This window comes from Oncorhynchus clarkii, chromosome 12, assembly GCF_045791955.1.
Source record: "Oncorhynchus clarkii lewisi isolate Uvic-CL-2024 chromosome 12, UVic_Ocla_1.0, whole genome shotgun sequence".
NCBI lineage: Eukaryota > Metazoa > Chordata > Actinopteri > Salmoniformes > Salmonidae > Oncorhynchus > Oncorhynchus clarkii.
In genome coordinates, this window is record NC_092158.1 from 31,304,580 (window position 1) to 31,326,056 (window position 21,477).

The 21,477-nt window shown below is 41.3% G+C and overlaps 1 protein-coding gene across 5 annotated transcripts in view; it reads right to left on the reverse strand.

The window, feature by feature from the left end:
• LOC139423047 (protein POF1B-like) overlaps positions 1 to 16,461 on the reverse strand; it is a 41,977-nt gene extending 25,516 nt beyond the window's left edge. For 2 of the 5 annotated variants that reach the window (XM_071174644.1, XM_071174643.1), the window contains exons 1-2: positions 15,899 to 16,461; positions 13,566 to 13,697 (exon numbers count right to left, since the gene is read on the reverse strand). In XM_071174644.1, coding sequence (XP_071030745.1) covers positions 13,566 to 13,697; positions 15,899 to 16,237 — 471 coding nt within the window. In that variant the 5' untranslated portion in view covers positions 16,238 to 16,461. The remainder of the gene's footprint in view (positions 1 to 13,565; positions 13,698 to 15,898) is intronic. The other 3 variants (XM_071174645.1, XM_071174646.1, XM_071174647.1) reach the window with 3 other exon arrangements.
• Positions 16,462 to 21,477: the final 5,016 nt, after the last annotated feature.

The window sequence follows — 21,477 nt, forward strand, 5'->3', positions numbered from 1 at the left end:
TTCCAACCGCCGTGTCTTTGTGAGACGCAGAGTAGGTGAACGGATGATCTCCGCATTTTGGGTTCCCACTATAAAGCATGGAGGAGGAGGTGTGATGGTGTGGGGGTGCTTTGCTGGTGACACTGTCAGTGATTTATTTAAAATTCAAGGCACACTTAACCAGCATGGCTAACACAGCATTCTGCAGTGATACGCCATCCCATCCGGTTTGTGCTTAGTGTGACTATCAGTTGTTTTTCAACAAGACAATGACTCAAAACACACCTCCAGGCTGTGTAAGGGTTATTTGACCAAGAAGGGGAGTGATGGAGTGCTGCATCAGATGACCTGGCCTCCACAATCACACAGCCTCAACCCAATTGAGATGGTTTGGAGTGAGTCGGACCTCAGAGTGAAGGAAAAGCAGCCAACAAGTGCTCAGCATATGTGGGAACTCATTCACAACTGTTGGAAAAGCATTCCAGGTGACTACCTCATGAAGCTGGTTGAGAGAATGCAAAGCTGTCATTAAGGCAAAGTGTGGCTACTTTAAAGAATCTAAAATAAAATAAAATATTTAAAAAATGATTTGTTTAACTCTTTTTTGGTTACTACATGACTCCATGTGTTATTTCATAGTTTTGATGTCTTCACTATTATTCTACAATGTAGAAAATATAACATTTTCCTACAGTAGAAACTCACTTTGTTAAGTCCACAGGAATGAAAATGAATGAATTCAACAAGCATGTCTCACTAATGTCACTAATAAACATAGTCATGGGTTGTAACTGTACAATTCACTCGAAATGAAAGACACGCAGGGAAATTATATTGGGGGAGTGGCTTAGTGGGGGTGTGACTTTCAAGAAGTGTTATACCAGTTTAAGTTGTCTATGGTTATATTCATTAAAGTTTTAGCATGTCTGCTGCCAGTTCTAAAGTATTTACAGTATAAGCGCTTACATAAGAGCATGTGGCAATAAAGACCTGTAAATATTTTTGTAAATGTCCATTACCCAACCTTGTATGAACCTCTTGGTTTAAGCAAGGGGGGTTCAACGCAATATTAAAAATACTATATGAGGTGTTATTGCATAACACTGAAAGTGTTCATTGCCTAACATTAACAAAGTGTAACAGTGTCAGCACAAAGCACACTGTTAATGTAACACTCAAAAGTGTGGACCAGTATAGACACCGGCCCAGGGTTAAATTTAACATGGTCAAACACTGGACAATTTTCTGGATTCAGGTTCACTGAAACATCGTTTTAAGCTTTGTTTTACTTTTAACAGTTACAGCTGATTTCAGGATTTGTATATCGAGTCGCTCTACTTAAATATTTGTCATCTGATGTATTTGTTTCAGTCTCTGAATTGTTTAATCGAACGCCAGCTCCTGATATTAGGGCATAAAAAGCTATATCCTGTCCCGAGCTTGTTTCCCCCGTTTTTTACTGGCTGAACAATGATAGTTTTCATCCCACATTGCCAAAAGTCATAAAAACTGCACCCTCAACTTAATAACTCCTTTGCTAGTAATTCAATCATTTAACTAAGACATTTGCTGGAAAGAAACTTGAAAATGATTTGTTTTGTTGAATAGTTATGACTGGCTCATGCTATTTCGTGTGTCATAAGACAAAGGTGGCGAAGAATATCATTGCTACTTAACGCGGGTCCAAATTCAGTTTTGGGATCCACCGGCATCATTGGCGTAGGATCAGTTGGACGTTTCTGACAGGTCTTGGAACTGTAAAAACGGGCAGCCTCTCCCCGCTTGGTCCGATGGGATATGTAGTGATTTAGCCAACACAGCCAGATATGTACACAGTCTTGTGTACCCTTAGCCATTTTTAAACTGACTATAGTATTTATTGATTAAATCTGACTTCATTAGTATAATGAGTAATCAAAGAATGTCACAAGTTAATTGACACAAGAAAACTTGAGAAAAAAGCAACTATAGAGCGCCAATGGCTACAATGAATGGCAAAATGACTTCTGGACAGAAAGGGTCCACGGAGCTCCTCCTCACTGCTCTATAATACTGTAATAATCTAAAAAACTGTCACCCTCTATTTCCCCTTCTCTCTCCCCTACCCTTTCTGTCATAACATCTCAGATATCAGCGCCATGTCGGGCGCTAATCTTTGGGCTTCTGAGTGGCGCAGCGGTCTAAGGAACTGCATCTCAGTGCTAGAGGCATCACTACAGACCCTGGTTCAATTCCAGGCTGTATCACAACTGGCTGTGATTGGGAGTCCCATAGGGCGGCGCACAATTGTCCCAGCGTCGTCCGGGTTAGGGTTTGGCCGGGGTATGCCGTCATTGTGAATAAGAATTTGTTCTTAACTGACTTGCCTTGTTAAATAAAGTTTAAATAAATAAATCCAATATATTATGACATATACTGTACTATGTGATGAGTGACAAGGCGTTATTAATAAGGGGCTTTTTAATGTGGAGAGATAAGTGATAGTTTGGCTTATTCGCTCCTGCCTGCACTGCTGTGTTTTGGGTGTAATCACCCATGTGGAGGGAGAGTGTCCTTGAACCTCGCCTGGCTCCTGGTTGGGTGTGTCTGATATGGAAACATTCCAGGGATTCTTCCAGTGAAAGAGAGGTAGTTGGTAGAGGTTATGGTGACAGACTTGGCCCTGAAGCTGGCTGCCACTCAACCGGTTTGGAGAACAGAGCAACACCTGAGGCAAGAAGCAACATGCTCTGTAAACACTTTATGATGCTGCCCTTCCATAGCATGGAGTTAAACTTATATGGATACAACTGAACTGGGCATGCATAACTAAGTTCAAGCACAATGGTGAGGTTAGCTAAACCCGGAGTGAAACTTCTCTATATCTATACAAATACACATAGGTTACCAGACTGTAAGGTCAAGATACCCTTTGAGTCAAACCTAAATATTTTGATTTGATAACCCTGTTGTAGGAGAACTTTCATGCAATGCTTGTTTATATGTGTAGTGTATTTGAGGTTTAAAAGGCTTCTGAAGTTTGTAATTTCCACTTTGAAACGTCAGACTTGATTTTCCCTTGCGGAAAATGTCCATATAATCCACATAAAAATGCACATTTCCTGTTACTGCAGGATCATTTTTCAGCTGTAGCAAACTGTCTTAAATTAAGATCCTACATTTGTATCTGTTTCCATATAGTTAAACCTATAGTACCAGTCAGAAGTTTGGACACACCTACTCATTCAAGGGTTTTTCTTATATTTACTATTTTATACATTGTAGAATAATAGTGAAGACATCAAAACTATGAAATAACATATGGAATCATGTAGTAACCAAAAAAGGTGTTAAATTAAGTTGCCACCCTTTTCCTTGATGACAGCTTTGCACACTCTTTGTTACGGCTGTCTTCGGAATGAGACCAAGGTGCAGCGTGGTAGGCGTACATTTTTATTTTATTAAAAACGACACCAAAAAACAACAAAATATAAACGAATGTAAAGTTCTGCAGGGCTAACAGCAACTGTGCAAAAACAAGATCCCACAACAGAAAGTGTGAAAAAGGGCTGCCTAAGTATGATTCCCAATCAGAGACAACGATAGACAGCTGCCTCTGATTGGGAACCATACTCGGCCAAAAACAAAGAAATAGACAACATAGAATGCCCACCCCAAATCACACCCTGACCTAACCAAATAGAGAAATAAAACGGCTCTCTAAGGTCAGGGCGTGACCCACCAAAGGTGAGGACTCCCGGCCTCAAACCTGAACCTATAGGGGAGGGTCCGGTGGGGATCTACCCTCGGTGGCGGCTCCGGTTCGGGACGTAGCCCCCGCTCCCTACGCTGATCCCTCCGCTTCTGTGGAACCGGACCATTGATCGTCGCCGGAGACTCTGAACTGGGAACCACCACTGGAGGCTCCGGACTGCAGATCGTCGCCAGAGGCTCTGGACTGGGAACCCCCGCTGGCGCCTCTGGATTGCAGCTCGTCACTGAAGACTCCAGACTGCGGACCGTCGCTGGAGGCTCCGGACTGCGGACCGTCGCTGGAGGCTCCGGACTGGGGACCGTTGTTGCAGGCTCCTTGCCATGGATCATCACCACAGGCTCCGGGCCATGGATCATCACTGGAGGCTTCGTGCCATGGATTACCACTACAGGCCCCTGGGCCATGGATCATCACTGGAGGCTCCGTGCCATGGGTCATCACTGGAGGCTTCCTGCCATGGGTCATCACTGGAGGCTTCGGGCCATGGATCATCACTGGAGGCTTCATACGTGGAGCCGGAACAGGTCTCACCGGACTGAGGAGACATACTGGCAGCCTAGTGAGTGGAGCTGCCACAACACATCCTGGCTGGATACCAACTCTAGCTCTGTGATTGTGGAGAGCTGGCACCGGACGCACTGAGCTATGACGGTGCAATGGAGGCATAGTGCGTAGAGCCAGCGCAGGACACACTGGACCGTGGGGGCGCACCGGGGTCTGGAGCGCAGAGCTGGCACAACTCGTCCTGGCTGGATACCCCCCGGAGCCCGGTAAGTGCGGGGAGCTGGAAAAGGCCGCACTGGGTTGTGCTGGCGAACTGGGGATACCATGCGTAGAGCTGGTGCAGGATAACGTGGGCCGAAGGGACGCACCGGAGGCCAGGAACGCTGAGCCGGCACAATCCCTCCTGGCTGAATGCCCACTCTAGCACGGCAACTGCGGGGAGCTTGCAGAGAGCACACCGGGCTGTGGCTGCGCACCGAAGGAATGGTGAGCAGAACCGGATAACACGGTGCTTGACCAGTCACTCGCTCCCCACGGTAAACACGGGGAGTTGGCTCAGGTCTGAACCCTGACTCCGCCAATCTCCCCGTGTGTCCCCCGTGTGCCTCTCGTGCTTGCTTCGTTGAGCCGACTCCTCGTAACGTCGCCGTTCCGCTTTAGCTGTCTCCATCTCCTCCTTCGGACGGCGATACTCTCCAGCCTGTTCAGAGGAGACTGTGTGAATCAGGCCTTCATTGTCGAATTGCTGCAAAGAAACCACTACTAAAGGGAACCACTACTAAACTCCATTGTTGGTCAGGGGCTTGTAAGTAAGAATTTCACTGTAAGGTTGTTGTATTCGGCGCATGTGACTAATAAAATTTGATTTGATTTTAAAGGACACCAATAAGGAGAAGATATTTGCTTTGGCCAAGAAACATGAGCAATAGACATTAGACCGGTGTAAGTCCAAATTGGAGATTTTTGGTTCTAACTGCCGTGTCTTTGTGAAACGCAGAGTAGGTGAACGGAGGATCTCCACATGTGGGGTTCCCACCATGAAGCATGGAGGAGGAGGTGTGATGGTGTGGGGGTGCTTTTCTGGTGACACTGTCAGTGATTTATTTAGAATTCAACACACTTAACCAGCATGGCTACCACAGCATTCTGCAGCAATACACCATCCCATCTGGTTTGCGCGTAGTGGGACTATCATTTGCTTTTCCAACAGGACAATGACCCAACACACCTCCAGGCTGTATTTGACCAATTAGAGTGATGGAGTGCTGCATTTGATGACCTGGCCTACACAATCACCAAAACTCAACCCAATTTAGATGTTTTGGGATGAGTTGGACCACAGAGTGAAGTAAATGCAGCCAACAAGTGCTCAGTATATGTGGGAACTCCTTCAAGACTGTTGGAGAAGCATTCCAGGAGAAGCTGATTGAGAGAATGCTAAGAGTGTGCAAAGCTGTCATCAAGGCAAAGGGTGGCTACTTTGAAGAATCTAAAATGTGAAATATATTTTGATTTGTTTAACACTTGTTTGGTTACTACAGTTGAAGTCGGAAGTTTACATACACCTTAGCCAAATACATTTAAACTCAGTTTTTCACAAATACTGACATTTAATCAGAGTACAAATTCCCTGTCTTAGGTCAAGAATGTGAAATGTCAGAATAATAGTAGAGAGAATGAATTATTTCAGCTTTTATTTCTTTCATCACATTCCCAGTGGGTTAGAAGTTTACATACACTCAATTAGTATTTGGTAGCATTGCCTTTAAATTGTTTAATTTGGGTCAAATGTTTTGGGTAGCCTTCCACAAGCTTTCCACAATAATTTGGGTGAATTTTGGCCCATTCCTCCTGACAGAGCTGATGTAACTGAGTCAGGTTGTAGGCCTCCTTGCTCACACACGCTTTTTCAGTTCAGCCCACAAATTTTCTATAGGATTGAGGTCGGGGCTTTGTGATGGCCACTCCAATTACCTTGACTTTTTTGTCCTTAAGCCATTTTGCCACAACTTTGAAAGTATGCTTGGGGTCATTGTCCATTTGGAAGACCCATTTGCGACCAAGCTTTAACTTCCTGACTGATGTCTTGAGATGTTGCTTCAATATATCCACATCATTTTCCTTCCTCATGATGCCATTTATTTTGTGAAGTGCACCAGTCCCTCTTGCAGCAAAGCACCCCCACAACATGCCACCCCCGTGCTTCACGGTTGGAATGATGTTCGTCGGCTTGCAAACCTACCCCTTTTTGTTCCAAACATAACGATGGTCATTATGGCCAAACAGTTCTATTTTGTTTCATCAGACCAGAGGACATGTCTCCAAAAAGTACGATCTTTGTCCTCATGTGCAGTTGCAAACCATAGTCTGGATTGTTTATGCCGGTTTTCGAGCTGTGGCTTCTTCCTTGCTGAGTGGCCTTTCAGGTTATGTTGATATAGGTCTCGTTTTACTGTAGATATAGATACTTTTGTACCGGTTTCCTCCAGCATATTCACAGGGTCCTTTGCTGTTGTTCTGGGATTGATTTGCAATTTTCGCAACAAAGTACATTTATCTCAGAACGCGTCTCCTTCCTGAGTGGTATGACGGCTGCCTGGTCCCATGGTGTTTATACGTGCATACTATTGTTTGTACAGATGAACGTGGTCCCTTCAGGCGTTTGGAAATTGCTCCCAAGACGAACCAGACTTGTGGAGGTCTACAATTTTTTTTCTGAGGTCTTGGCTGATTTATTTTTTCCCCCCAATTATTTCAAGCAAAGAGGCACCACAGGTACACAGGTACACCTCCAATTGACTCAAATTATGTCAATTAGCCAATCAGAAGATTCTAAAGCCATGACATAATTTTCTGGAATTTCCCAAGCTGTTTAAAGACACAGTCAACTTAGTGTATGTAAACTTCTGACCCACTGGAATTATGATACAGTGAATTATAAGTGAAATAATCTGTCTGTAAACAATTGTTGGAAAAATTACTTGTGTTATGTACAAAGTAGATGTCCTAACAGACTTGCCAAAACTATATCTTGTTAACAAGAAATTTGTGGAGCGGTCGAAAAACCAATTTTAATGACTCCAAACTAAGTGTATGTAAACTTCCGACTTCAACTGTACATGCTTCCATTTATGTTATTTCATAGTTTTGATGTCTTCACTATTATTTTGCAATGTAGAAAATAGTAAAAATTAAGAAAAACCCTTGAATGAGTAGGTGTGTCCAAACCTTTCACTGGTACTGTATATCTGTCTCCAAGTGAAGCAGGGCACTAGTGTAGGGGTTATGCTGACCTCAGGCTGTAGAATGTGTATTGGAGAAGGAGAGTTCAACTATGAGTTAATGGTATAGGAGAGGGTGATCACTGTGAAGTAATGGTATAGGAAAAGGTGATCACTGTGAGGTGATGGTATAGGAGAGGGTGAAATCTATGAGGCAATGGTATAGGGGGGAGGGGGATCATTATTAGGTAATGGTATAGGAGAGAAAACTATGGGGTAATGGTATGGGAGAGAAAACTATGGGGTAATGGTATGGGAGAGAAAACTATGGGGTAATGGTATGGGAGAGAAAACTATGGGGTAATGGTATGGGAGAGAAAACTATGGGGTAATGGTATGGGAGAGAACCATCGGGTAATGGTATGGGAGAGAACTATGGGGTAATGGTATGGGAGAGAAAACTATGGGGTAATGGTATGGGAGAGAAAACTATGGGGTAATGGTATAGGAGAGGAAACTATGGGGTAATGGTATGGGAGAGAAAACTATGGGGTAATGGTATGGGAGAGAAAACTATGGGGTAGTGGTATGGGAGAGAAAACTATGGGGTAATGGTTTGGGAGAGAAAACTATGGGGTAATGGTATGGGAGAGAACTATGGGGTAATTGTATGGGAGAGAACTATGGGGTAATGGTATGGGAGAGAGAACTATGGGGTAATGGTATGGGAGAAAACTATGGGGTAATGGTATGGGAGAGAACTATGGGGTAATGGTATGGGAGAGAAAACTATGGGGTAATGGTATGGGAGAGAACTATGGGGTAATGGTATGGGAGAGAACTATGGGGTAATGGTATGGGAGAGAAAACTATGGGGTAATGGTATGGGAGAGAACTATGGGGTAATGGTATGGGAGAGAACTATGGGGTAATGGTATGGCAGGGTGAGAGTGATAGTAAAGCAGGAGAAACGGTGGGAAAGCAGGGAGAAGCAGATGAAAGAGAAGGAGAACAATAAAGGTGTTAGCTGAGCTATAGATATTGTGCTAGAAGAATGCAGAAACAAACAAGCCCTTCTATTTTACATTCTTATCTTACTATGTTGTATTGCATACACATGGGCTATATCATTAGGATGTTGGCTGTGAGTCAAGACAACATGTCATAATAAGCTGAATATGCTTATCCTTATCATAGTTAATTAACAACCAGCTCTGAAGGATTGCTGTTAGGAGATTGTATTTTATGAGCAATTCCACAGCAGCTTAGTCCAAAGATATTTTTAGGTACCACAGAGTGCTCTGGCAATTCTCACTTCATTGGGAGGAAGGATGTTTAACATGCTTTTTACATTTGTATCACAACCCATTTTTTGAGAAAATCATGATGATAGTGACCATTTTAGGCCTCTTTTAGATGTATACATGCCTCCTGTAAGGTCCTATGATCCATGAACCGTACATGATACAGACAAAACCTTGGTGTCATACTCCTAACAGTGTGCTATAAAATATGTATGGCTATATTCTGAAATAAAAAAAATCACATTAAAGGCCCCTTTTTTGATTTAGCTTATTTTTAGAACAATATACTCTTAAAACACATCACATTTCCAGAGTGGCTCTCTGCTCCTTCTGGGGAAATTATACATTTTAAACATAGAAATGTACATTATAGGTCATTAACCTGTAGGATTGCGCATTTAGCAAATCACCAGCTGAGGGAGTTCTCATTCATGTGTAAAATCGTATTTTAGAATGTAGCGATGCTCCATATTTTAGAGCACACTGTTAGGAGGTGTTGTCTGTATAATGTACAGTTCATGGATCATAGGGCCTTACATGAGGCCTGTATAGCTCTAAAAAAAAGGCCTAAAATTGTCACTTAAATCATGATTTTCTCGAAAATAGTTTGTGTTACAAATGTAAAAGCATATTAAACATCCTTCCTCCCAATTAAGTTTCTATGTGAGAACTGACAGATTAATCTGAGATACCAAACCTATTTCCAGGCTATGCTATCATGGAATTGCCCTTAAAATCCATACTACACTGTACACACCCATCCAGCTGAACCAGCTTTCCCTCTCTGGGGGGAGTAGGATATTACTAAACACAGCCATTATATAGTCATTGATCAGACCCTATTTCAAATTCCTCCATCTTCTAAAGAAAGCACTTATAAACCCAGACACTCATTTATCTAGAGTGAAAAGCACACTTGTATATGGTTTGTATCACATACAATTTGATCTAAATAAAAATGTGATCCCTTCAAAACAAATGTATTTTTTAAAATAGAATCTGAGACAGCAATCCCCTTAAACTATGTATACATCTGTAATCGAAAACTTGAAGGCAATACATCATGATGGCTCTACCTGGAAGGGTGTCCAGTCCTTCTAGACTTTATTGCCTTATCCACAAAGGCCCTGTGTGTCCATGTGAATACTGATGTAGGTCAGGACAGGAGTATGAACCAGGGCATCAGTATTACACTGTAACAGCAGAGTCTGGGGTATTGTGACACTGCCTGTGTAGAGTGGGAGGGCATGTTAGCTTTCTAACAGTCTGACCATTTGACACTGGAGGGACCTCACAGGAATGTGAAGGCATAAGATAAACAATAACAAGGACATATGCAAATAAAATGTAGGTCTGTTTGGTCATACACAAACACACAAACTCGCGCACGCACACCCAGGCACACACGCACAGCACTCAACACATACAACACAGAATCCAAAATGATCAGCAAACCATTTTACCGTGTACAGGCCTGTAACCACTAGTTATTGAGTAATCAACTACCTGTATGTACCTTGTCTTCCCAATCATCAAGGGCAGCAGTGTGCCAATAAAATGCCAAGCCCAGTCATTATCATCACTGGGCTGTTAGTGTATCGTGGGAATACAGGCCAGAGACTGAAAGAACCTGTCTAGATCCAAATGGCAATTAAACCGCCTGCTGCCTATATGCAAAAAACAAGTTTGACATAGAAACATCTAGAGTCTGACCGATATATCGGTTCATGATCGTCGATATTGGCCTTTTACCGCTATATCAGTATCGGACGATAATTCAACAGATATTCAATAAATAGGTTGAAAAAAGGGAATGTCATGCTCATCTGAACACTTGCGGCCATTCTCATGATGATTTCATACATTGTGACAAAAATGACACAACATTTGAAGCATAGTTATTGGACAATTGCTCTTTTGGGAGGAAACGTACAAGAATTCAGTGTGGAAAAATTACAACATTTAGTTTCCCCGCAGTCAAACAGCATAATTGACAGATATTATCGGTATCTGTAAGTTTTGTCCCCCCAAAAAATCAGAATTGGTATCTGTAGGCTACACCCAATTAAGCACGGACCAACACTGATATCTTTTGGACATCTTTTTTTGGTCCTGTCTGGTCCGGCTGTGTTTTTTGGGGGCGGTCCAGACAGGCCTTGAACCAATCATTGACATCAATGTTTGTTTCAGATTTGGTCCGGTCTGGACCAGCGTTGATTTGGTATGGTCTGGACCAGCGTTGATTTGGTCCGGTCTGGACCAGCGTTGATTTGGTATGGTCTGGACCAGCGTTGATTTGGTCCGGTCTGGACCAGCGTTGATTTGGTCCGGTCTGGACCAGCGTTGATTTGGTCCGGTCTGGACCAGCGTTGATTTGGTATGGTCTGGACCAGCGTTGATTTGGTCCGGTCTGGACCAGCGTTGATTTGGTCCGGTCTGGACCAGCGTTGATTTGGTCCGGTCTGGACCAGCGTTGATTTGGTATGGTCTGGACCAGCGTTGATTTGGTCCGGTCTGGACCAGCGTTGATTTGGTCCGGTCTGGACCAGCGTTGATTTGGTATGGTCTGGACCAGCGTTGATTTGGTATGGTCTGGACCAGCGTTGATTTGGTCCGGTCTGGACCAGCGTTGATTTGGTCCGGTCTGGACCAGCGTTGATTTGGTCCGCTCTGGACCAGCGTTGATTTGGTCCGGTCTGGACCAGCGTTGATTTGGTCCGGTCTGGACCAGCGTTGATTTGGTCCGGTCTGGACCAGTGTTGATTTGGTCCGAAAATAGACATCTATAACTGACGTCTTATCAACTTTCATTCAGAACCGATAATGAACCTAATTTCAACGTCCGGGAAATAAGTATTTTAACCTTTCATTCAGAAAATAAAATGAACCTAACTTCAAATTCGCAGTAATGACGTCTTTTCAACATAATTTTGCTTACTGGGACTTGTGTAGATTTGCAGGGTTTAGAAGGGCTGCAATTACTTTTGCCTCGCCTAGGGCAGCAGAGTGGCCAAGACCGGGCCTGCACAAAGTAATCTAATTTGGGGGTGAGAGAAAGTTCCTGTGTGTACAGCCGTCTACTAACTTGCCTACATTTTCCTTAGTTATGCAAGCACAAGATTAGAAGATAAGTGATTATCTTAGTCCCTCAGGGCAACAAAGCTGACTGAAATTTGTTTTGATACATCACTTTAAATCCCAACATCTTTATAGGAGGAAACTAACATTCACGTTAGAGTGCTGCGGTTTTTCCTTAGTGTGAAGAAAGTAAGAAACCTAGAATTCTATCTTCAACCTCAACTCTTCCAGATACAATAACACACGTAGGTGTGGTGTGGTTAGGAACAAGCTGGATCAGTCCTCCCTTCACAATGTACCTGACAATCAGTAGTGATTAATGGATATGTTCTATGTGATTCAGTGAGAAAGGAAAACTGAATCCCTGAAGACCGTTAAGTCTATGGCTGTACGCCCTGAAGCGTCTTGATCTTGGAATTCATGAATGCTTCATTTTATTCTTAAAATATGTTGAATGCAAGCCTGAACAACGTAGGCATGTCACAACACAAAGTGAGTTGACAATAACCTAGAACAACTTAAACAAAGACAATATGCTAATAACTCCTCAGACGCTCAGTATGCCTCTTCAAGTGGCTAAAAAGATATCCTCGGTCAGACACGATCTACACATTAACACACACACATGTACTCACACACTCAGTCACACACACTTTGACATGGCCCAAGTACGCCGTGATGATTATTTGACAAGACAATACTGAACAGCAAATTGAAATGAAAGCCAGGTGATAACAACACCACACATGAATAACGTTTTTTTTCTCTGTTTTGACAACAGCTATCATCATGGCATCTCTGGTCTGATCAAAAAGAGCTGCCGCCTCTGACCACAGCAAAGGCTTCTTGGTAACAGGGTGGCATGCCGCACCCTAACCTGGCCCCACGCACAGTGTTGCATAAGACTAGGGACAATGCTGATGAACAAAGTTCAGCTGTAATACTGGTAGTGTTCTCTATTCATAAAACCAACGGTATCGAAAAGGCCAAACTTTAGTCAAAGGTGTGTGTGTGATTGGCTCATTGTTCTGGTAAAGGCGTGTTAAAAGCTCCAAAGCCACCACTAGGTCAAACTAGGCCAAGCTTAAGTGCTCAATACAATGACCGCACCATTAGGTAATTACCATAGTTCCATAAAAGTTATTTGAGAAACAGCTGTGAACAGGGTCAAGGGTCATAAGCGGTCAATAGACCTGACTCCAGAAATAAAGGTCCAGGCAGGCAAATATATTCCAGGACTGTAGTGTGTGTGTGTTAGCTCTCAGCATTATTTACAGTGTGCTTGCATGACTACTTGCATGAATAATTGACTTAAGTGCAGTGCTGTACACCCACACTGTGAAAACAAAAGATGTTGATTCAACATACAATTGTAAGGCAACCAGCTGCCATTGAGAGTTTGCTCAACAAAATGTTCACTCACAAACTTTTTGTTGTGAGTTTGCTCAACATATTTTTTGTTGAGCAAACTCACAATCCTATCGCAGCTGGTTTCCTTACAATTGTATTTTGAATAAAATGAAAATGGGTGCATGTCAGGTCTTGCGTGTGTCAGTGCATATTTGTGTGTGTGCCCTGTGCAGGTGTGTGTGTGCATGTGTAATTAGATGCTTTCATGTGCACTAAACAGGTTTGCATGTAGGAAGGTGTATGTGTGTGTGTCTGTGTGAAGAGCAGTACGCAAGTAAATCCGATGTGTGTGCAGTTGTGTATAGTCCCTCTCACCACCTCCTCCTCCTCTTCTTCTTCCTCCTCCTCCTCTTCCTCCTCCTCCTCCTCCTCTCCAACACCAGGCTCAGGGCTCTTGATGGAGCTAGATGTCTGGCTGAAGACAGAAGGAGTTTTCCCATCGATATTCTATAGGAAACAAAAAAAAACAGGCACAGGGTCATTAAGAGTATAGGTTCTAGAATATTACTGGTAGCACTTACTATGTAATTTGTGTTACACATCAAATTTCTAAGAAGGAAAAATACTTGTATTTCTGTGGCACTGGTTTGATGATGAACCTGAAAGTTCAACGAGAAACACTGCTGCAGATAAGAGTGATGACTGGGGCTGCTGAATCAGAGGGGTGTAAGAAGTTTATTTATTATTTAGTTGTAATAAGGTGTGACGGCTGGTTTAAACTTGACTAGGTGTGGCTCCGTAACAGGAGTACCCTGTGGGATACAAGCAAAGACAAGCATTCAGGAAAGCATGCTTCTTTCATCTGTGTGCTTTTCTCAGGCTCAGAGATGCATTTTCAGGCTGGAAGTATAAAGGAGGCTCAAATGTCAAACATCCGTTAGTTTGCAATTTTGAAAATTGCGTAGAAATTGGCATACTGGCATTTTCCAGACCTACGACAGGTTCGGCAATTTACCTGTCTAACATCAGCGGTCTTGTTCTGAGGTGAGAGGGGCGGAAATATGAGGTGTGTCCTTAAAAACATGCACCAATATGCCAATTTCAGTGAGCGCAACCAGAGATATTTAAGACCGACCAAAAGCTGGTCTTAGAGGTAGGCCCGCCTAATGTAATTGGTTATGGCATTGATTTTACCAGCTGAGACACAAACAGTAGCCTTATGTAGGCCTACATCACCAATGTTTTATGAAAATATCACAAACAGCAAAATAGTCAACAGACATAGTTTTTTATTTATTTATATTGGACATGATTTTTGTCCAGCTTCTCTGAAATGTTTAGACTCATTATGTGCAATGCCCATTCCATGAAAGGTGTCAGTGACTGTAGGAAGCTTGTTTAGGAACATCAAGTAATTTAAAAATACTTTATCATTTTGATTAAAAAAAACTCTTCCACTTTCCTCTGTTGGACCGAACTGTCAAAATCGCGAGAATCTTCTGTCCACGGTGCTGAATCCGCTTGTAGGTTATATTTCCTGTTTGTTTGTTTACCTTTCACGTGGCAAAGGCACTACTGGCCATATCGACAGCGATGGTATGCTATAGCTATATATATATATTTGGAAGCAGTAACGGTGAGTGGACAGTCCCCCTTTCTCTTTATATTGGATATTTTTCGGGGTCCTGTGAAAAGTTTGAATGTGTGTAAAAACCTCCATAGTCTACGTTGTCTTTTAGGCCTAATATTATATGCCCACGGGGAGAAATGATGGTGCCTCTAACTGTAGACATAGCCTATTTAAAACAAGTTGTTGTTACATTTTATTAGAATTATTCACTCTCTTTCAAGGTCTAATTTATAGTGAATGTAATCTTGCTTATTGACAACGTTTGGCATGTCCATGGCTCAGACATAATGCATTTTACAGTAGGCCTATATCAGTGCAAATGGTATGCTAACAATATATTTCCATATTGAAGCCATGCATTTAATGTTAAAAATTATGTTAAACATATTTAGCAAATTAGGGATAGGCCTACATTTTGTTATTTTGTTTCTGTAGGCTATTTAACATACTAGGCTCTATATTGGGCTAACATTCAAATTGGAGTGGATGACAACGCAATACATAAAAGACCATAAATGCACAACTTGAACATATTTAGCCATGGAGCACTTTCTGATTCAAGCCTCTACAAACCTTCAACTTGTTTATTCATCAAAACCCACACATTTCCCGCCACCACCAGCTACGCGCCCATAATTCTAGTTGTGAAAATAGCAAAAGTATTTCTGACACACCCCTAGGGTTACCACCAAAGCTTAGATTTACCATTGCATTAGGTTTGTTCAAATGAAGCCCTCAGGGTTATACTGGAGCAAATTGTTGTTCCTTTAGCCTACTGCCAAATCACTATCACAAGCATGTGGCTTTTTTTCTGTACAGTATCAAAGAAAGAATGAATGGTGTAAAGACAATGCACTGGGCAGATTATGATATACCTGCCATGTCGACCTGCACTGACAGGTCTTTTTCTAATGAGAGCCAAAGATCACCAGTAAGATGATGCCCAAGTGTTAACAGTTCTTACCATTCTTAAAATAAATTATATACAAATATTATAAAATGTTAAACTCATACTCTTTTAGGCATTAACCCCATTTGTTCATTAACCCCATCATACAGTGTGTTGTAATAAACTCACCTCTACATTTTGTTGTCGGTAGATGTCAGATTCTTCCAAACTACTCACGCTGACCCTCTGCATATTCTGCAAATATACAGGTGACACCATTTGCTGCATAACCTGAGGGGCCTGGTTGACCAGTACGTACTGCATCTGCTGCTGCTGCATCGGCTGCTGTACGGGCATCAGGTAGCGCACGGTCTCGTAGCCATTACCGATACCATACTGTACCGGAGCAGGCGAAACACTCATAGTTCTGTAACCGTCGATGTATTGACCCGAGGATAGAACTGTGGTGGCCGGGTCCGACGAGACGCTGACGGTCCTGTATGATGTGGAGGTATTGTGTATAGACATCTTGCTGCGAAGAATTACGCCCAGACAGAAACTTTGAAAACGGCTATTTACCAAGTTTATCCAAAGTGGCCTTGTTAGACCATGTGTGCTCGCATGCGACCTTTATTATCGAAGACAATCGAACAGCCTACTTCATGAAAAATAGTTGCAGAGTGAAGGCTAAATCAAATAAATCCAGTCCCTATGAAACGCTGAACTTCCTTGAAAGAGAAAGTGATTTGCATAATAGACTACGCAACTAAAGCGTTGGGGGCGGCGATCTATGCAAATGACTTGCTGACATAGTGTGCCTCGTTCTCAAATATCGCCTACCTGAAGGGAAAATGTAATGTGGGAGGCAACCAACATATACAATACAGGGCAGGCCACAGATACACTGTATACAATTGTAATCTGTAGGATTGTTCCAGGTGTTGACCTGTAGGCTACTACAGCCTGCGGAGGTGCGTTCGATTTTTGGAAATCCTGCTTATATATATATATATATATATATATATATATAATGCATAGTCTATTTTGACCTGTGGTACAGTGAGACAATTATTCTGAGGACATTCTAAAATCAGGTAATTTCCTTCTTACTTGGTTATTCAACTGTCCACCCTTGTGTTCGGTGCTTAAAAATAATGATAAACTGGGTGGTTCGAGCCCTGAATACCGATTGGCTGACAACCACGCTGTTTATTATCTATGCATAGTCACTTCACCCCTACCTACATGTACAAATTACCTCAACTAACCTGTACCCCCTGTATAGCCTCGTTATTATGTTATTGTATTACTTTTTATGATTTTAATTGGTAAATCATTTCTTAACTCTTCTTGAACTGCACTGCTGGTTAAGGGCTTGTAAGTATAAGCATTTCACGGTAAGGTTTACACTTTTTGTATTCGGCACATGTGACAAATAAAGTTTGATTTGATATCAGACCATATAACACGGGTATGACAAAACATGTATTTCTACTGCACTAATTACGTTAGTAACCAGTTTATAATAGGAATAAGGCGCCTCGGGGGTTTGTGATAAATGGCCAATATACCACGGCTAAGGACTGTGTCCAGTCACTCTGTCGTACATAAGAACAGCTCTTAGCCGTGGTATGTTGACCATATACCACACCCCCTCGGGCCTTATTGCTTAAATAGATCACTGATCACTGAAAACCATCAGTGGATATATTTTATTTCGGAAGTATACATACTTGTTATTTATACAACGCAAAATCCAATCTGTAACTGAAAATAGTTTACACATATATAATCAACCATACAATCAATTGACTAAACAAGCAAAACGATTATAAATATGATTGCAAATACAGTTTTATCGACAGACATTTTACCAAAGTGCACATTGACCAGGTAATATGACAGGCTAAAAGATTTGACAGAGACCAAACAGTGTCCCAGCCAGCTGAGTCATACAGCAGTAGAGAATACAACGAATACCACGAAAACAGAAATAAATACAATTTACTGTCATCAAAATATACAATGCCTTCAGAAAGCATTCATACCACTTGACTTCTTCCATATTTTGTTGTGTTACAGCCGGAATTGAAAATGGATTCAAATGTAGATTTTGTGTCACTGGCCTCCACACAATACCACATAATATCAAAGGGATTTATGCTTGACATTTTTTTGTATTAATTAAAAATTAAAAGCTGAAATGTCTTGAGTCAATAAGTATTCAACCCCTTTGTTATGGCAAGCCTAAATAAGTTCAGGAGAAATGTGCTTAACAAGTCACATAATAAGTCACATGGACTCACTGTGTGCAATAATTGTGTTTAACATGATTTTTGAATGACTGCCTCATCTCTGTACCCCACATATACAACACAGATTAAACCAGAAAGACCAGGGAGGTCCAATGCCTCGCAAAAGGTGGCACCTATTGGGTAAAAAAAATAATAATCTGACATTGAATATCCCTTTGAGCACTTTGGATGGTGTATCAATACACCCAGTGATTACAAAGATGCATGTATCCTTCCTAACTCAGTTGCCGGAGAGGAAGGAAACCGCTCAGGTATTTCTCTATGAGGTGATAGGAGAAAACTGAGGATGGATAAACAACATTGGAGTTACTTCACAAAACTAACTTAAATGACAGAGTGAAAAGAAAGACACCTGTACAGAATAAAAAATATTCCAAAACATGCATCCTGTTTGCAATAAGGCACGAATGTACAACATTTAAAAATGTGGCAAAGAAATGTACTTTATGTCCTGAATACAAAGCATTATGTTTGGGACAAATCCAATGCAACGTCACTGAGTACCCCTCTTCATATATGGGAAAACATGAGGTCATATTTTCAAGCATGGTGGTCATGTTAGGGGTATGCTTGTCATAAGGAAGGGTGTTTTTGGGGGGGATAAAAGGAACGGAATGGAACTAAGCACAGGCAAAATTCTAGAGGAAAACCTGGTTCAGTCTGCTTTCCAACAGACACCAATTCACCTTTCAGCAGGACAATAACCTAAAATACAAGGCCAAGTATACACTGGAGTTGCTTACCAAGACGACATTGAATGTTCCTGAGTGGTCTAGTTAGTTTTGTCTCAATTGGCTTGAAAATCTATGGCAAGACTTGAAAATGGCTGTCTTACAATGATCAATCAACTTGACAGAGCTTGAAGAATAGTTTGAATAATAATGTGCAAATATTTTACAATCCAGGTGTGCAAAGTTCTTAGAGACTTACCCAGAAAGATTTACAGCTGTAAATCACTGCCAAAGGTGATTCTAACATGTATTGACTCAGGGGTGTGAATACTTAGCCTTGATGACAGCTCTGCACACACTAAAGGTGGCTACTATGAATAATCTCAAATATATTTTTATTTGTTTAATACTTTTTTTTCTCCTACATGATTCCATGTGTTATTTCATAGTTTTGATGTCTTCACTATTATTCTACAGTGTAGAAAATAGTAAAAAATAAAGAAAAACCCTGGAATAAGTAGGTGTGTCCAAACTCTTGACTGGCACTGTATGTACATGAGATATTTTTGTATTTCATTTTTCAATACAGTTGCAAAAATGTCTAAAAATGTGTTTTCACTGTCATTCTGGGGCATTGGGTGGAGATGGGTGAGAAAATCCATTTTGAATTCAGGCTGTAACAACAATATGTGGAATAAGTCAAAGGGTATGAATACTTTCTGAAGGAACTGAAAAACAATACACTAAGGAGTCAAATGGTCAATTCTGAAATTCCAATACAATGATTGAATCCATTTTCAATTAGGGTTTTTTCTATTCTTAAATTGGAAATTCAAATCACTCCCTGAAGTGAATGAACTGAAAATGTACTGATCACCCAAGTAATAATCAATTTGTGGTTACCAGAATGCAGCTGGAGCCAACTATATGGGTTGTATAAATGCAATAATTGTCCAATAATCATTATAAAAGAACAGCAATTAGAGACAAATAACTACATAACATACTCTGCATTTTTGAGTAAAGGGGAAACAAGTTCAAGACTTCAAAAAAGTGTTCTTTGTTAAGTTCATATGGGAAAACATGAGGTTATTTAAAAAATAGATAAAGCTTTGGAAAGAAATTCGATCCAATAAAAATATAAGTTATTCAATCATATTTTTCAATAAATCTGACTAAATATATTAGCCAATATAATAGTCTCTTCCACACAAACAATGGATGTGTTTAAAAGGAAAGAAACCCACACAATATTCTCTGTGGGAAAAAAAGTATTACATCATCATGGTAAAGACACATCATCATGGTAAAGCTGAAAAAGCTGAAAGGACGGCTGATTAAAACATGACTGCTGAAACAACAACTGAATGCTTATAATTGTCCTATTTTATACATGTACAAGTTTGTATTCATATGCATTTGTGATTGTTTTTTTCATCTCCCAACTCCCCCTCAGACACCCTTGGAGAGTGGAGTCACGGTCAGGGTCTGCCATTATCAACGGCGATCATGGAGCAATTAGGGCTAAGTTCCTTGCTCAAGGGCACAGACACATTTTTCAACTTGTTGGCTCAGGGCTTTGAACTAGCAACCTTTCAGTCACTGACCGAACACTAACCGCTAGGCCATCTGCCGCCCGTAAGCATGAACTGTAAAAATCAAACCTAAAGAAAACAGGATGTTGGTTTCAATTAATTACACAGTACATAACACCCACATCTCTCACACCTAACATCCATATACATGATCTGGAAATGCTACAACAAAACGTGTCATTCTAATAAAAACACAACTCAACATGACCATGGGACATGAGGCAGAGGCACAGAAAGAGGCATCATAGAAATTAGAAACATTATTATGAAAGTAAAGTGTAAGGCTGGAGTAAGTATATAACAGTGCAGTTCAGACCTATTCAGGGACAGAGCTTTACAACAACGGTGCAGTACAGTACATGCACACTTTGGCACTGCGGCCCCCATATCCTAGTACTCCAGGCCATTTCTATTCAGGGCTTTACGCAAACCTCAAAATAGAAACAAAAAGCAAGTACTCTGAAGTAGCTTTATGTACAAGCTAGACATGCCTGTCACAATATGGTGTATCCACCTTCACATGTGTGTCTCTCTGTACATAATGTACTTTTATGGGAATCACCATGACAACCAAGCAGGTCCAAGAAATGTCCTAATTGCTTCCACTGCAATGCCTGTTCTGGACAAGAAAAAACAGAACTCTGTTTCACACAGAGGTCAGGGGACTTGGAGAGGGCAAAGGAAAATAACAATCTAAAACCTTTCAATAGTTCTACTACCTTCTGACAAAAAGTGACATGTTTTTTACAGTAGAATTTGTGCGTGCGCCAACAACTTATCAGGTATTCAGGTATACATGCACAGAAAGCAGTCACTCTTCGGGGAACAACTGGTGGCTTTGGCTCAACAACAGACCGCATTCAAGTAATGACAAAAGAGTCCCCAATCCCATCTTATTGGCCATACAGATACAGTCTCAGCTTTGTCCTGAGTTCCTCTAACAGACTAAACAGAATCTATTGTAACCTTTTATTAAAAAGGTAAGTCATTGAGAATAAATGATTTGACAATAAAAACCCAGTTAACCCATCGTGCATCCTCTGCTAGCTAGTGTTGCCCAAAACAGTGAATAGATTATTCAAATGTCAGATCAGAATGGCAAAACTACAATTCTAAACATTTAAAGAGATTGAACCAGATCTTTACATTTGTAACATATTGTACGAATTGGAATACGTAACATATCA